At 37.7% G+C, this 18,443-nt stretch overlaps 1 protein-coding gene, 1 long non-coding RNA gene and 1 pseudogene across 2 annotated transcripts in view; 2 read left to right on the top strand and 1 right to left on the bottom strand.

The window, feature by feature from the left end:
- The window catches only part of LOC105086258 (disintegrin and metalloproteinase domain-containing protein 21-like), a 38,738-nt pseudogene extending 36,886 nt beyond the window's left edge, over positions 1 to 1,852 (top strand).
- Positions 1 to 15,939, bottom strand: part of LOC135321323 (uncharacterized) — a 79,037-nt gene extending 63,098 nt beyond the window's left edge. Inside the window, exon 1 of the long non-coding RNA XR_010381023.1 lies at positions 15,809 to 15,939. This is a non-coding gene — a long non-coding RNA (uncharacterized LOC135321323). The remainder of the gene's footprint in view (positions 1 to 15,808) is intronic.
- On the top strand, positions 14,959 to 17,842 carry LOC105086145 (disintegrin and metalloproteinase domain-containing protein 20). The gene is given in 3 exon segments (XM_064486070.1): positions 14,959 to 15,179; positions 15,380 to 15,644; positions 15,646 to 17,842. Coding segments are annotated over 2 exon segments (2,220 nt in total). The 5' UTR covers positions 14,959 to 15,179; positions 15,380 to 15,471; the 3' UTR covers positions 17,693 to 17,842.
- The last annotated feature ends 601 nt before the right edge of the window (positions 17,843 to 18,443 follow it).

Genomic DNA, 18,443 nt, shown 5'->3' with positions numbered 1-18,443 from the left:
AAAAAAAAAAAAAAAGAGTAGAAGATAAAGAAACAGAACAAGAGCAGTGAAAAGAAAACATTTACAAATATGGTAGATATTAACCAACTACATCAATAATCACTTTAAATGTGAATGGTCTAAATACACATATAAGAAGACAGAAACTATCAGAGTATAAAATACAAGACGCAGGTATATTTTGTATACAAGAAACCTACTTTTAATATAAAGAGTATAGAGTAAAAGGATGAAAAATGATACTATATTAACACTAATCAAAAGTATGCTGGAATAGCTATCTATGTTAATTTCAGACAAAGCAGAATTCAGAGCAAGGAAAATGATCAAGTATACAAAAGAGCATTAAATAATGATAAAGTGGTCAATTCTCCAAAAAGACATAACAATCCTTAATATGTATATTCCTAACAAAAGAGTGGCAAAATATTTAAGGTGAAAAATGATAAACCTGCAAGGAGAAACTGACAAATGCACTATTATGTTTGGAGGTGTCAACAACTCTCTATCAGTAGTTGATAGAGCCAGCAAGCAGAAAATCAGTAAGGAAGGATATAGCTGAACTCAACTGCACCATCAATCAACTGGATATAATTGACATTTATAGAACAGTTTATTCAACAACAGCAGAACACAAATTCTTTGGAAACTCACATGGAACATTTACCAAATAGGACACATTCTGGAACATGACAAATTTCAAATATTGGAAATCCTACAGCTTATCAAAATTAATGGGATGCAATGAAAGCAGTGTTTGGAAAATTTATAACACTAATTACACATATTAGAAAAGGAGATCTGAATTAATCTACTATATAACTTAATCCAAAGTAAGCAGAAGAGAAGAAATAATAAAAATTAAAGCAGAAAATAATGAAATTGAAAACTGGAAATTAATAAAGTAAAATCAACTAAACCAAATGTTAGTTCTTTGAAAATATCACTACAATTTATAAGCCTTTACCCACACTTTAAAAAAAATGACAGGACATAAAATACTAATAAAATAGAGGATTTCTCTCGGTGGAAACAAATCAATCTTTTCCAGCTACAATATGATACTGCACATATTTTCATTAAAAATTCACTTGTAAGTGTACTTGGGATAGCCTATGTTGCAGGAATATGTCATCCTCCTCTTGATTGTGGAGTTAATCATTTCAAAGGAGACCACTGGTCTGTTTTTGCCCTCATCGTAGCTCACGAGTTAGGTCATATTTTGGGTATGCAGCATGATGAATACTCTTTATGTGGGCAAAGTGCTTGCATCATGAATGCTGTCAGAGTGCCATCAGAGAGATTCCCTAATTGTAGTTATGTAGACATTACAAAGACTACTTTAAACCAGGGATCATGTCTGTACAGTCCTCCAATTCCAGGGGCAGTCTTTATGCTGAAACGCTGTGGGAACGGTGTGGTTGAAGGAGAAGAGAAGTGTGACTGTGGTGGCTCTATAAAGCAGTGGGAACAAGATCCTTGTTGCCTCAAACTGCACTCTGAGGCCTGGGGCTGCTTGTGCTTTTGGACTTTGTTGCAAAGGCTGCAAGTTCATCCATCAACGGAACTCTGTAGACATCAGGTCAATGAATGTGACCTTCTAGAGTGGTGGAATGGGACATGTCATCAGTGCCCAGAAGATGGATATATGCAAGGTTCCCTGCAGTGACGGTGCCTACTGCTATCAAAACAGGGTGAAGAGTGCAGAGGAATTTTTGGTGAAGGTGCAAAGAGTGCATCTCAGAATTGCTATAAGCAATCAACTCCTTGGGGGAAAAAAATCAACACAAGTGGCCCTTATCTCCTAGAGGGGAGGAGAAATTGTAGCTGTGGAGCAAACAGATACAGATAGAATCAAAACTTTTACATGCTCATCCAGAGCAAGTCTGTTACACTGTCATGGCTCAGGTGGGAAAGTCCAGGACCATTATACATGAGATGGTGATATCTACATGGATGCCCCTGAAGATACTGGCCCTGCAGATCAATGTGAACCCTCAAAAAAACTGTCCCCATTTCTCTTCCTGGCTGCCCTACCTTGTATCCTGGGCATATGTCCATTGTATAGCACATGGAACTATATTCAGTATCTTGTAGTAACATATAATGAAAAAGAATATGAAAACAAATATACGTATGTGTATATATGACTGAAACATTACATTGCACACCAGAAATTGACACAACGTTGTAAACTGACTATACTTTAATTTAAAAAAAAAAAAAGAATGCACTGATGCAATGACCAGCAGCATCTCAAAGGAGTTCAATTGTGTCTCTTCTGCAGGGCAGTCTGTTGATAGGACAGCTTGTCATAGGTCAGTGTTTGTTAACAGCCATTGGGAAAGAGATCCCTTGAAGTTATAGAAGCCAGGAGGCTGTGCTTAACAGCCAGAAACTAGAGGACCACAATTACTATAAAAATTTCCAAGGTTGTAGAGTCAGCTAAACGAATTTATATGTATGGAATTTTGAGGTGGCAACAAATCATGGTATCTCAAGTGGCAATCTATGAGTAAATAAAGAGGATGTTGCTTAACATCTGTAATCAGAAGAAGGCAAACATGGAAGAGCAAGAAGCTGAGAATGATTGTGCCAATAAAAATTCATGATCCCTGTTGAGTTCCTAGAACAAAGCTGATTTTCAGGTACAGAATTTGTTGACTAAAGAAATCACTAGGTTCCTAGGAGGAAGGACATATCAACATCATGTATGTATATAATGTAATGGTTCTCCCAGTCCTTTCCCCCACACCTATAGTCATTTGTTTGGGAATCTGTATTGCCACGGATAAAGAAATACCTAGACCTTGAAAGGGTTACTGGACAAAATGTCTGCCCTGATACTGATACTCAGCACTGCAGAGTATCACCACGGACCATCTTATAGTGGCAGCTTATGGACATCAGGCAATAAGTGGAGTTTAGACTAAAGTCCAGTTTACAGTGGGTTCAGTGGTCTGCAGTCCCACCCAGTGGTCACTTCCCCAGGTCCCAAGGACTAAAATCGGGATTGATATCTTTGGCAGTTAAAATAACCTCTTAATAGGGTTTTTGGCCTGTGGAATAAGGACTATCATCATACTACAGGTGGAAGACTCTTATATGTCCCTCTACACATGGCAGCATACTGAATCAAAGACAATAATGTCTTTTGGGTGGAAAGATGGATGTAAGTGCCACCATTGAAGATTAAAGGATGCAGCAGTTATTGTTTCTATCAGATCTCCATTTTTTTATTGAAGTGTAGTTGATTTATATTATGTTAGTTTCAGGGGTTCATCATAGTGGTTGAGTATTTTTATAGATTATATACTCCATTAAAAGTTATTAACAGGTAATGGCTATAATTCCCTGTTATAAAATATATCCTTATTGCTTATCTATTTTATACATAGTAGTTTGTATATCTTAATCCCATACTCCTATTTGCCTCTATCCACTTCTCTCTACCCACTGGTAACAACTAGTTTGTTTCCTGTGAGTCTGTATCTGTTTTGCTATACACATTCATTTGTATTATTTTTTAGGTTCCACATGTAAGTGATATCACACAGTATTTATCTTTCTTTGTCTGACATTTCACTAAGCACAATATTCTCTAGGTCCATCCATGTTGCTGCAAATGGCAGAGTTTCATTATTTTTTTGACTAATATTCCATTCTTCATTTATAACACATCTTCATCAACTCATCCATTGATGGACACTTGGGTTGCTTCCATACCTTAGCTATTGTTAAATAGTACTGCTATAAACATTGGGGTGCATGTACCTTTTTGAATTAGTGTTTTCATTATTTTCTGGATATATACCCAGGAGAGGAATTGCTATGTGGTAGTTCTATTTTTAGTTTTTTTAGGAACTTCCATACTGTTTCCGTAGTGGTTACACCAATTTACATTCCCACCAAGAGTGTACAAGCATTCCCTTTTCTCCACATGCTTTCCAATATTTGTTATTTATAGACTTTTTGATGAACCCCATTCTGATTAGGCATGAGGTGATATCTCGTTGCTTTGATACGCATTTCTCTAATAATTAGCAATGTTGAGCATCTTTTCATTTGTTTGTTATCCATCTGTATCTCTGTTGGAAAAATGTCCATTCATGTCTTCTGCCCATTTTTAATTCAGGTTGTTTGTTTTTTTGATGTTGAATTATATGAGCTGTTTACATATCTTGGATATTAATAACTTGTTGGTCATAACATTTGCAAATATTTTCTCCAATTCAGTATGTTGTCTTTTCATTTTGTCAGTGGTTTCCTTTGCTGTACAACAGCTTTTAAGTTTAATTAGGTCCCATTTGTTTTTTCTCTTTTTTTGTAGTCTCTTGTGTCAAGGGATGACTTTCAATACGACGCAGTGAGGGAGCTGCTCTGCTACTGACAAAACCCCAACCCAGAAGAAGGTTGACTACAAATGGTTTAGCAGCAGGTCCCCCACGTGCAGTGTGTGACAGGCTAGGGGATCGCTGCCTTTTCGGACATGCTCTGTGTCCCAGGGTGAAGGTCCCTCCTCACTGGATTCCTGGCACATGCTTAGCAACTTGCAGGCAAGGGACAGCAGTGGGGGTCTGGCTATCCAAGGTCAACCAAGGCTTCCGAGGCCAACTGAGTTTTCCACAGTGCAGCCTTATCATTTGGCCTGGGTTGGATTCTAACTTAGAGGCATTCAGTCATAATCCTACCGATGGTAGCTTCACACCATTGGCTCCTCAGCCAAGCACCTACACCAGACCATTTGTTTCTTTTTACATTCATTTATTTGCCTTAGGAGGTAGATCCAAAAGAATCTTGCCATGATTTATGTCAGAGTATTCTGCTAATGTTCACTTCTAGGAGTTTTAGGGTTTCAGGTCTCATATTTAGGTCTTTCATCCATTTTGAGTTTCTTTTTGCACTTGGTGTGAAAAAAAAATGTTCTAAGCTCATTCTTTTACATGGAACTGTCCTGTTTTCCCAGCACCACTTATTGAAGAGACTGTCTTTTCTCCATTGTATATTCTTGCCTCCTTCATCATAGAAAAATTGACCATAGATGTGTGAATTTATTTCTGGGCTCTCTATTCTGCTCCATTAAACTATGTATCTGTATTAGTGCAAGTACTATGCTGTTTTGATTATGGTAGCTTTGTAGTATAGTATAAAATCAGGAATGTGATACCACCAGCTTTGTTCTTTTTTCTCAAGATTGCTTTGGCTATTCAGGGTCTTTTTTTTTTTTTTTTAATAGACTTTATTCTTTTAGAGCACTTACAAGTTCACAACAGAATTGAGCAGAAGATACAGTTCGCATATAGCCTTCCCCACTCACACATATATACTCCCCTACCTTCAACATCCTTCATCAGTGTGGCATATTTGTTACAATCGATGAACCAACATGGACACATTATTATCAACCAAAGTCCATAGTTTACATTAGGGTTCGCTCTTGATGTTGTACATTCCATGGGTTTTGACAAATGCATAATGACATATAGCCACCACTATGGTATCATACAGAATAATTTCATTGCCCTAAAAATCCCTTGTGCTCCATCTATTCATTCCTCCCTCCCTCCCTCTATCCAAACCCCTGGAAACCGTGATCTTTTTATTGTTTCTGTAGTTTTGCCTTTTCCAGAATGTCATTTGGTTGGAATTGTAAAGTCTGTAGCCTTTTCAGACTGGCTTCTTTCATTTAGTAATACATCTTTTAAGTTTCTCCTATGTCTTTCAATGGCTTGATAGATCACTATTTTTACTACACATATATTTTTTAATTTACACATATGTACTGTTCATTGTTTCTAAGAATGTTTAGAGCTTTAGCTTTTTAAACTTACATAGTTATCAAAGGAATAAAGCCAACCACAAAATAAGATACATACACCCTGCTATTAACAGCAACATTATTTATAATTACCAAGATATGGAAGCATCCTAAGTACACATCAATAGTTGAATAGATAATGGAGATGCAGTGTGTGTGTGTGTGTATATATATACACACACACACATATATATGAATACAATTCACCCATAAAAAAGAATATTTTGCCATTTGCAGCCAGTAGTTCACTTTTTTTTTCACTTCAAAAACCAGAATTTTATAACTAGCAGAGACATTGCCATAACATCAAGAAAAACAAAATACCTAGAAATAAACTTAACCAAGGAGGTTACTCATACTCTGAAAACCGAAATGACACAAAGAAATTGAAAGATTTGTGCTCTTGCATTGGAAGAATCAACACTATCAAACTGGCCACACTATCCAAAGCAATCCACAGATCCAATGCAACCCCCAACAAAATACTAGCGACATTCCTCATGGAACTAGAACAAACAATCCCAAAATTTATAAGGAACCATAAAAAGACCCCAAATTGAAAAAGCAATCTTTTGGAGGTCTCTTTTTTTCTCTCTCTCTCTCTCTCTTCTTTTTGTTCTCTTTTCTCATGGTTTGATGACTAGAGAAGGTCCTTTAACGTTTGTTGTAAAGCTGGTTTGGTGGTGCTGAAATCTTTTAGCTTTTGTTTATCTATGAAGCTTTTGATTTCTCCATCAAGTCTGAACGAGAGCCTTGTGGGATAGAGTATTCTTGGTTGTAAGTTTCCCCCTTGCATCACTTTAAATATATTGTGACACTCCTTTCTGGCCTGTAAAGTTTCTGCTGAAAAATCAGCTGATAACCTTATGAGCGTTCCCTTGTGTGTTATTCATTGCTCTTCTCTTGCTAGTTTTAACATTTCCTCCTTATCCTTAATTGTTGTCAATTTGATGACTATGTGCCTTGGTGTGTTCCTCTATGGGATGATTCTGTGTGGTACTCTCTGTGCTTCCAGAACTTGGGTGATTGTTTCCCTTCCCAAGTCGGGGAAGTTTTCTGTTATTATCTCTCCAAAAATTTTCTCAGGTCCTTTCTCTCTCTCTTCTCTTTCTGGGACCCCTGTAATTTGAATATTAGAGTACTTCATGTTGTCCCAGAATTCTCTTAAACTATCCTAATTCCTTGTTATTCTTTTTTCTGTTCTGAAGTAGTGATTTCCACTAATCTGCCTTCTAGCTCACTGATCCGTTCTTCTGCCTCATTTAGTCTGTTCTTGGTTCCTTCCAGTGTGTTATTCATTTCAGTGATTTTATGCTTCAACTCTGGATATTCTTTATATTTTCCAACTCTTTGCTAAAACTTCACTCTCTGCATCTATACTTCTCTTTAGTTCTCTGAACATCTTGGCCATCATTACTTTAAACTCTTTCTCAGATAAATTGCCTATCTCTTCATCACTTATCTCTTCTGGGATTTTATCTTGTGCCTTGGCCTGGGAGGTATTCCTTTGCCTCCTCATATTGTCTATCTTTCTATGAGTTTGTGGATTCCTGCCACAGGCTTTGGTATTGTTTTCTTATTTCTAGTATCTGCCCCTGGTGGATAAGGCTGGACTAGAGGCTTATGCAGGTTTCCTGGCAGGAGGAGCCAGTGCCTGCCCACTGCTGGGTGAAGCTTGGTCCTGGACCTCTGGTGCGTAGGGCTGTGTCTAGAGGCCTTTGTGGCTTAGGAAGTCTGCTGATGGGTGTAGCTATGTTCCCATGCTGTCTGTTCTTTGGCCTGAGGCTTCCCTACAGACTGTTGGGTGAGGCTATGTCTTGGTGATAATTATCCAATCAAGATGTCAGCCTCCAGGAAAGCTCATGTAGATTAACACTCCTGGAATTCCACCACCAGCTTTTATGTCCCTTGAGTGAGCTACAGCCGTCCCCCACATCCTCAGGAAACCCTCCAAATCCAGCAGGCAGGTCTGGCCCAGGTTCCTATGAAACCACTGCCTGTGCCCTTGGACCTGGTGCATGTGAGTTTCTGTGTACACTTCTGAAGTGAATAGAGTCTCCGTTTCCCCCAGTTCTGTGAGGCTACCAGAGCCAAGCTCCCCTGCCTTCAAAACCAGACGTCCTGGGGTCTCTCTCTTCACAATGCCAGGACGTGAGCTGGGGAGCCTGACGTGGGGCTTAGAGCTCTCACTCCTGTGGGAGGGCTTCTGTGACTTTACAAGTCTTCAGCTGTGAGTCACCCACCCAGGAGTTATGGGGACCAATTATATTGTGAGCACACCCCCCCCAACCACCATCCTGTTGTGGTTCCCTCTTTATGTTTCCAGTTGCAGAAGATCTGTTTTGCTAGGTTCCAGTCTTTTTGATGGTTGTTTAGCATTCAGTGGTGGTTTTGTTGTAGTTGTAAGGAGAGGTGAGCTTCGTGGTCCTACCACTCTGCCATCTTGACCAGAACTCCTATTCAGGGTCTTTTTTTTGTTCCATATGGATTTTAAGATTACTTGTTCTACTTCTGTGAAAAATGTCCTGGGTATTTTGATAGGAATTGCATTAAATCTGTAGATTGCTTTGGGTAGTATGACCATTTTAACAATATCAATTCTTCCAACCCAGAAGCATGGGATACCTTTCCATTTATTTTCATAATCCTTAATTTCCTTCATCGATCTTTTACAGTTTTCAGAGTATAGGTCTTTCACCTCTTTGGCTAAGTTATTCCTAAGTATTTTATTCTTTATAATGCAACTTTAAACAGGATGGTTTGGTTTTCTTGCTTTCTCTTTCTGATAGTTCATTATTAGGGTAAAGAAAAGTAACAGATTTCTGTATCTTAATCTTCTATCCTGCAGCTTTACTGAATTCATCATTCTAATCATTTTTGGTGGAGACTAGGATCATGTCATCTGCAAATAGTGAGAATTTTACTACTTCCCTTCCAGTTTGGATAAATTTTACTTCCTCTTCTTGTCTAATTGCTGGGTCTAGGTCTTCCAATACTATCTTAAATAGAAGTGGTGAGAGTGGACTTCCTTATCATGTTCCTGATTTTCAAAGAAAGGCTTTCAGCTTTCCATCATTGAGTACGATGTTAACTATGGGGATGCTGCAAATTGCTTTTATTATGTTGAGATATATTCACTCTATACCCACTTTGATGAGAGTTTTTATCATGAAATTTTTTTACCATTTTAATATATTTTTTATTGAAGTATAGTCAGTTTAATGAATGCATGTTAAATTTTGTCAAATGTTTTCTTCATCTATTGCAGTGATAATGTGATATTTATCCCTCATTTTGTTAAGATTGTTTATGACATCAATTGCTTTGTAGATACTGAACTATATTTGCATCCCTGGAATAAATACAACTTGATCATGCTGCATGATCCTTTTTATATATTCTTGAATTTTATTTGCTAATATTTTGTTGAGATTTGGCACCTAAATTCATCAAAGCTACTGAAGTATATTTTTTTGTAGTGTCACTCTGGTTTTGATATCAGAATAATGGTGGCCTTGTAGAATGAATTTGGAAGTGTTCAGTACTCTTCAATTTTTTGGATTAGTTTGTGAATGATAGGTATTAGTTTTTATATGTTTGGTAGAATTCCCCTGTGAAGCCATATGGCCCAGGACTTCTGTTTGCTGGGAGGTTTTTGGGGTTTTTTTGAGACAACAACTAGAAACAAACAAACTACAAAATGCAAAAGCTCACTAGTAAAGGCAAGAGCAAACATATAGTAAAGGTAGGAAATTATTCACAAACTATCAGGAAGGTTAAAAAATAAAAGCAGTAAAATCATCTGTAACCACAGTAAGCAGTTAAGAAATACACATGACAGTTAGATGTAAAATATGATATCAAAACAGTAATCATTAGGGGATGAGAGTACAAATGAAGGGTATTTAAAATGCATTTGAAATTAAGAGATCAGCAACTTAAAGCAACTATATATATATATATATAGAGAGAGAGAGAGACAGAGACAGAGAGAGACAGAGAGTGTTTGTGCATGCACGAGCAAGACTGCTATACAAAACCTCATGGTAATCACAAGCCAAAAATCTATAATAGATACACATACACAAAAGAAAAAGGAATCCAAACATAACACTAAAGATAGTCATCAAATTACAAGAAAAGACAACAAAAGAAAAAAAGGGAAAAAATATCTACAAAAACAAATCTAAAACAATTAACAAAATGGCAACAAGAATACCATGTTAATAATTGCCTTAAATGTAAACAGACTAAATGCTCCAACCAAAAGATACAGACTGGCTGAATGGATATAAAAACAAAATCCATATATTTGCTGCCTACAAGAGGCTCACTTCAGGTCAACAGACACATACAGACTGAAAGTAATGGAATGGAAAAAGGTATTCCAAGTAAACGGAAAGCTTTTAAAAAGAAAGCTGCAGTAGCAATACTTATATTAGACAAAATAGAGTTTAATATAAAGACTGTTGCAAGAGACAAAGAAGAGCACTACATAATGATCAAGGGATCAAGCCAAGAAGAAGATAAAACAATTGTAAATATATATGCACTAAACATAGGAGCACCTCAATATATAAGGAAAATGTTAACATACATAAAGGGAGAAACTGACAGTAACACAGTAATAGTGGGGGATTTTATCACCCCACTTACATCAATGGACAGATCATCCAGACAGAAAATCAAAGGAAATATAGGCCTTAAATGACACATTAGGCAAATGGGCTTAACTGATATTTATAGAGTATTCCATTTGAAAACAGCAGAATACACTTTCTTTTGAAGTGCACCTGGAACATTCTCTAGGATAGATCACATGCTGGGCCACACAGCAAGCCTCAGTAAATTTAAGAAAACTGAAATCATATCAAGCATATTTTCCAACCACAATGCTAGGAGATTAGAAATCAACTACAATATACTGTATAGCACAGGGAAATATACACAAGATCTTACGGTACCTCACAGAGGAAAAAATGTGACAATGAATATATATATATTCTACTGTAGAGCACTATATATATATATATATGTTCATGTATAACTGAAAAATTGTGTTCTACAGTAGAATTTGACACAACATTGTAAAATGATTATAAATCAATAAAAAATGTTTAAAAAAAAAAGAAATCAACTACAAGAAAAGAACTACAAAAAACACAAACACAGGGAGGCTATATAACATACTACTAAACAACCAACAGATCACTGAAGAAATCAAAGAGGAAGATGATCCAAAACCTATGGGATGCAGCAAAAGCAGTTATAAGAGGGAAGTTTATAGCAATACAAGCCTACCTCAGGAAACAAGAAAAACCTCAAATAAACAACCTAACCTTACACCTAAAGCAGCTAGAGAGAGAAGAACAAACAAAACCCAAGGTTAGTATAAGAAAAGAAATCATAAAAATTAGAGCAGAAATAAATGAAGTAGAGACTTAAAAAGAATAGAAAAGATCAATGAAACTAAAAGCTGGTTCTTTGAAAAAATAAATGAAATTGATAGACCTTTAGGCAGACTCATTAAGAGAAAAGGGAAAGGGCACAAAATCAATGAAATCAGAAGTGAAGGACAAGTTACAACTGACACCACAGAAATATAAAGGATCATAAGTGGCTACTATGAACAAGCATACACCAATAAAGCAGACAACCTAGAGGAAATGGACAAATTCTTAGAACGGTACAATCACCCAAGACTGAACCACAAACAGACTGATTACTAGTACTGAAATTGAATCAGTAATTTTAAAATGCCCAACAAACAAAATTACAGGACCAGATGACTTAACAGGTGAGTTCTACCAAACATTTAGAAAAGAGTTAATGCCTATGTTCTGAAATTGTTCCCAAAAATTGCAGAGGAAGGAACACTTCCAAACTATTCTGAGGCCAGCATCACACTGATACAAAAACCAGACAAAGATATCACAAAAAAAAATTACAAGCCAAAAATTACTGATAACCATAGGTGCTAAAATCCTCAACAAAATACTAGCAAATCGACTCCAACAATACATTAGAAGGATCATACACCATGATCAAGTGGGATTTATCCCAGGGATGCAAGAATTTTTCAAGGTCTGGAAATCAATCAGTGTGATATACCACATTAACAAATTGAAGAATAAAAATCATATGATCATCTCAATAGATGCAGAAAAAGCTTTTGATAAAATTCAACATCCATTTACAATAAAAAGTCTCCAGAAAGTGGGCACAGATGGAACATACCTCAACATAATAAAGGCCATAATGACAAACCCACAGCAAATGTCATACTCAATGTTGAAAATCTGAATGCATTTCCTCTAAGATCAGGAACAAAACAAGGATATCTACTCTCACCACTTTTATTTAACATAATTTTGGAAGTCCTAGTCACATCAATCAGAGAAGAAAAAAATAAAAGGGATCTAAATTGGAAAAGAAGTAGTAAAACTGTGACTGTTTGCAGATGACATGATACTATACACAAAAAAATCCTAAAGAAACTACCAAAAACTTACTAGAGCTCATCAATGAATTTGGTAAAGTCCAGGATACCAAAGTATATACAGAAATCTGTTGCATATCTATACACTAACAACAGAATATTAGAAAAAGAAATTAAGGAAATGATCCCATTTACCATCACAACAAAGAGAATAGAATATCTAGGAATAAACCTACCTAAGGAGGCAAAAGACCTGTACTCTGAAAACTATAAGATACTGGTGAAAGAAATTGAAGATGACACAAACAGATGGAAAGAAACACTGTGTTCTTGGACTGGAAGAATCAATATTGTTAAAATGGCCATACTACCCAAGGCAATATACAGATTCAATGCATTCCCTGTCAAATTACCAATGCCATTTTTCACAGAACTGGAGGAAAAAAATTTTTAATTTGTATGGAAGCACGAAAGACCCCAAATAGCCAAAACCTTCCCAAGAAAGAAGAATGGAGCTGGAGGAATCACCCTCCCTAACTTCAGACTATACGATAAAGACAGAGTAATCAAAATAGTATGGTACTGGCACAAAAACAGACACACAGAACACTGTAACAGGACAGAAAGCCCAAAAATAAACCCACATGCTTATGATCAATTAATCTATGACAAAGGAGGCAAGAGTATACAATGGAGAAAAGACAGTCTCTTCACTATGTCATGCTGGGAAAACAGGACAGCTACAAGTAAAAGAATGTAAGTAGAATATTCTATAACACAATATAGAAAAATAAACTCAAAATAGATTGAAGACCTAAATGTAAGACCAGATACTCTAAAACTCCTAGAGGAAAACATAGGCAGAACACTCTTTGACATATATCACAGCAATATTTTTTGGATCTGTCTTCTAAAGCAAAGGAAATAAAAGCAAAAATAAGCAAATAGGACCTAATTTAACTTAAAACCTTTTGCACAACAAAAGAAACCATATACAAAAAGAAAAGACAACCTACAGAATGGGAGAAAATATTTGCAAATGATTAAGAGTGACAAGGGGTAATATCCAAACTATACAAACACCTAATACAGGTTAATATAAAAAAAAAATGCCCCCCCCAATGGACAGAAGACCTGAATAGACATTTCTCCAAAGACATACAGATGGCAAACAGGCACATGAAAACATGCTCAACATTATTAATAATCAGAGAAATGCAAATCAAAACTACAGTGAGATATCACCTCACAACAGCCAGAATAGACATCATTAGACAGTCCTCAAACAATAAATGATGGAAAGGGTATGAAGAAAAGGGAACCCTCCTACACTGTTTGGAGGAGTATAAATTGTTGCAGTCACTATGAAGGACAGTATGGACGTTCCTTAAAAAACTGAAAATAGAATTACCATATGATGCAGCAATCCCACTCCTGGGCTTATATCCAGAGAAAACTCTAATTTGAAAAGATACATGCACCTCAATGTTCACAGCAGCGCTGTTTACAATAGTCAAGGCATGGAAGTGACCTAAATGTCCTTTGACAGATGAATGGATAAAGAAGGTGTGGTATATACATACAATGGAATTTTACTCAGCCATAGAAAAGAACAAAATTTTGTCACTTGCAGTAACATGGATGGATCTAGAGATCATCATACTGAGTGAAGTAAGTCCAACAGAGAAGGACAAATATCATATGATATCACTTATATGTGGAACTTAAAAGAATGATACAAATGAACTTATTTACAAACCAGAAATAGACTCACAGACATAGAAAACAAACTGTGGATACCAAAGCAGGAAGGAGTTGTGGGAGGATAAATTAAGAGTCTGGGATTAATAAATACACACTGCTACACATAAAACAGATAAACAACAAGGACCTACTGTATAACACAGAGAACTATATTCAATTATCTTGTAATAACCTATAATGAAAAGAGTCTGAAACAGAATATACATGTATATGTATAACCAAACTGCTTTACTGTAGACCTGAAACTAACATCACATTGTAAATCAGTAATACTTCAAAAAACATTTTGAAAAAGACACTAATACCAATTATGAAGACTCTTCCCTGATGACCTACTCAACTCAGAAAGTCCCCACATACTACTGCCATCCCCTTGGGGGTTAGGATTTCAATCTGTGAATTTTGGAGGGAAACAAACATTTATCTAGAGCACACCCCAATCAAGATTCAGAAGTCTCCCATCGCTCCAGAAGGTTCCCTCCATCCCTCCTTTCCCTCACATCAGGAAAACACTGATTTAAAGTCTATTCCTATATATTATTTTGGACTATGCCAGAACTTCATACAAATAAAATCCTACATGAAGTTCCTTCAGTCTGACTTCTTTCTATCATCATAATACCAATGAGATACATTCATGTTCTTAAGTGTACCTGAAACTTGTTCTAATTTATTGAAGATTATTCCACTGAATGTATGTACCGGTTTCTTTGCCATTTATCTATTCAGGTTGTTTGTTTCCAGTCGGTGGAATAAATTTATGAATAATGCTGCTCTGAATATCCATGTACAAATTGTGGGGAACTTCCTATGGCCAGAACCACTGGGACATAGAGTAGGTATAAGTTTAATTATAGGAAATTATTATTATCCACCATAACTTTTCTACTCATGACACTGTTTATTCTTTTGTCCCATTAATTGCCCCTAACACAATTCAACTTCTATAAAGTATGAGAGAATCTAATTTTCTCCTCAAAATCCTTACAAGGAGAAACTTCCACTCTCCTCTCCATTCTGTATTTTAATTACAAATTGATGCCTTCTCTCATTTTGGTTTGAAGGGAAAAGAAGTCAGTAACTATCTTAAAATTGCATCAGACCCATTTAATCTTCTCCTGTGACTTCTGCAAGAGACCACGGGACCTCTCAGCCCAGGTATACACTCTTATTATTCCTAATTTCTCCCATGTTTTGTCTTCTCTAAGACCCCTGTGCCAGGATCCCCAGGATCCACTTAGCACAGCGCCCCTCCCCCTCATGAGTACACCATTGTTAGGTAACAGCCTCCCCCCCCCCCCCGCCCCCCACACCTGTCTGGGGATGCCAAGCCTTCAGCCTCTCTCCACTCTCCTCAGGACTATACTGCTGTTTAAGAGATGCTGTTCCAGGGATAGGCTTGCCTGCCTCCCACTTGACTGCGTTTGCTTTGGTCACGGGCTCCTCACTCATGGGGCCTGCCTGGGCCCAGGCCCACCTGACAGGTGATCTCCGGCTGCCTCTGCTCTGGCTGCTACTGTTGCCAATCTGCTGCTCCCACGCCCCACCAGGATGGCGCTTCACTTCCTCTGAAGTTGTGATCCCCAGGAAGGTGTCCCACAGAGTGGGAGGAACTGGGATGCTTGCTTTCCTACAAGATTCGCCTCAGCGGCCAAAGACATGTGGTTCACATGAGAGTCAAGAAGAACTTGCTGCCCAGACACTTTCCCGTTATCACCAGTAACGACCAAGGCGCCACGCAGGAGGACTACCCTTTTATTCCCCGAGACTGTTACTACTACACCTACCTGGAAGGGGTTCCTGGGTCCATGGGCACACTGGACACCTGCTATGGAGGTCTGCGTGGCATGCTGCAGGTGGATGACTTCACTTACGAAATCAAACCACTGGAGGCTTCTTCCAAATTTGAGCATGTGATTTCTCTGCTTGTGTCACAAAAAACACCAGGAGAGGATGAAAAATGTAAGATTAAAGAGGAAGAAACAAATCAAGCATATGAGGAGGCAATGCTTGCTGAAACTCCTAGAGCTGCCCCTGTATATTTGTGGTGGCCACACAGGAAAAACTTAAAACTTCACTACACAGTTACTAACTCGTTAGTGGTTCAGAACAGAAATATCACACGTATCATAGAGAACGTAGTGATTCTTAACAACATAATGCATAGCATTTACTACCAGGGTGAACTTCAGGTTTTCATACGTATGCTGTGCATATGGGACGGTAACGACGAGGTGAAAGTAGAAGAATCTCAAAATGCTCTAGATGCATTAAATTCATTTGGTTTATGGAAATACTGGAGATGGTATGCAAAATTTCCTCATGATACCTCATTGATTCTTACAGGAAAAAAAATCGGTGGAGCTTCATATTATAGCAATCATGAAGGAATATGCAACCCCAATTGGGGAGCATCGTTTGTATGGGTAGCAAGGTATCACTTATTTTTAGCTGCAACTCTTGGAGCACATGCAATAGGTCATGTTCTTGGCTGTACACATGATGGTCCTGGTTGCCATTGTTTTCGAAGACACTACTGTGTCATGGCTGCTGAGCCTGGTCTTCTAGATATGATGAGCAACTGTACTTATGCCCAACTGCACAGACGAGTTTCTATGTGGGATCCTTGTCTGAGTACTCCAAATACACCATACAATAATTTTCCTTATAAAGCTGCTCGCTGTGGTGACAAGATCAAAGATCAAAGGGAAGAATGTGACTGTGGCACCATAAAAGACTGCTCTCAGGATAAGTGTTGCAATTCCAATTGTGCCCTCACCCTTGGTAGTGTCTGCAGTGAAGGAGATTGCTGCAGGAGGTGTAATTATGCTCAACCTGGAAGTGTTTGCAGAGACACTCTTGGCATTTGTGATCTACCAGAATACTGCAGTGGGAAGACGCACGTTTGTCCAACAGACGCTTATATCCAGGATGGAACCCCCTGTTCACCATTAGCCGTGTGTGTGAAAGGAAACTGTAGTGACCGTGATCTGCAGTGTCAATCCCTCTTTGGCTTCGAAATAAAAGATGCTGGGTCAGCATGCTATGAAAAATTGAATGTAAGAGGTGACCGATTTGGAAATTGTGGGGTGCGAGTGACTCGAGGAGGAGGAAAGTCTGTACCATGTGAAGAAGATGATGTGCTGTGTGGAATGCTGCACTGTAGTAATGTGGAGGAAATTCCTGGCGGGGGTGAGCACACTACATTTCGTCATATAGTAGTAAAAGATGTTAAAGTAGAAAGATGCTTTGGGTACGATGCACACTTTGGGACACACACACCATATATGGGGCTTGTGGTGGATGGGGCAACATGTGGTGCAGGAAGATACTGTATGAACCAAAACTGTACTTTTTTCCAAGACTTCCATTTTGACTGTGATGTCAAGAAATGTAATTACAGAGGGGTATGCAACAACTTGAAACACTGTCATTGTCAGCGAGGCTGGAAACCACCAACGTGTCAAGAGAGAGGACCAGGTGGCAGTACCGACAGTGGCCCTCCACCTGACAAAGAAATCGGTATTCGAGCCAAAATAGTATTTAATGTAAACATTTCAGTAGCTCTACTGCTTCTCCGTTTTAGCCTTCTTTTGCTTGCAGGGGTTTTTGGTTCCTTTTTCCATTTAGAAGCAATTGAGGATAAAAAAACAACTGGTGAAAAAAAGTAATCCCTTGAACCTGAACTGGAACACACAAAATGGAGACAATCACATTGGAACTTACGGGTAGAAATGATCAGTAATCACTCCGATAATTACATAGTCCTACAGCAGTTATGACGTTGTCATCTTGAAATAAATGACTTGGCAGTTTTAAAAGGGTCTGTGTGGTTAAATGCGTTTGATATTTTACATCTGGTCATAGTCTTACTATTCCTATAGATGACAGTGAGAACTATTGGATTCACCAACAAGAGGGCCTGTACTTAATTTATGTTGTGGATACTAATGTTTTACAGGTGTGTCTGTAGCACATCTTGTTTGAACTGGTATGCACTTGTTTAATAACTTACTAGACTCTTTCTTACTTGGTTATGTACTAGATTTTTGTTATTGGTTTTCTTTTTTGCTAGTTTAAAAAAGCATAACATAAAATGTAGCATAAAAGACACCTTGACAAATACAGTAGGAAGATGAAAAATTTTGAGTCATAGGCACATGAATATCAACAGTAGTTCAACAACCTGCTAAGTATGTGATCTTGCCTAAAGTCATAGGCTCTCAGAGAATCAAGGTCACATCTGACGTGCTACACAGAGAGATGAAGTGCACGTTTTTCTGGGGTTTTGTGATGGTCAAAAGATCTAAGAAGGGCCTGGAATGTGTTAGGCACTTAATAAATGTGGACTCTATCATTCTCATTATTCTCATCATCTTGAGTTGTGCTAAAACTGAAGTGTTCCAAGTATAATGACTTTCG

The sequence above is a fragment of the Camelus dromedarius genome, chromosome 5 (genome assembly GCF_036321535.1).
Source record: "Camelus dromedarius isolate mCamDro1 chromosome 5, mCamDro1.pat, whole genome shotgun sequence".
Taxonomy (NCBI): domain Eukaryota; kingdom Metazoa; phylum Chordata; class Mammalia; order Artiodactyla; family Camelidae; genus Camelus; species Camelus dromedarius.
The sequence above is the reverse complement of the archived record's forward strand: the minus strand, read 5'-3'. Positions and strand labels throughout refer to the sequence as shown.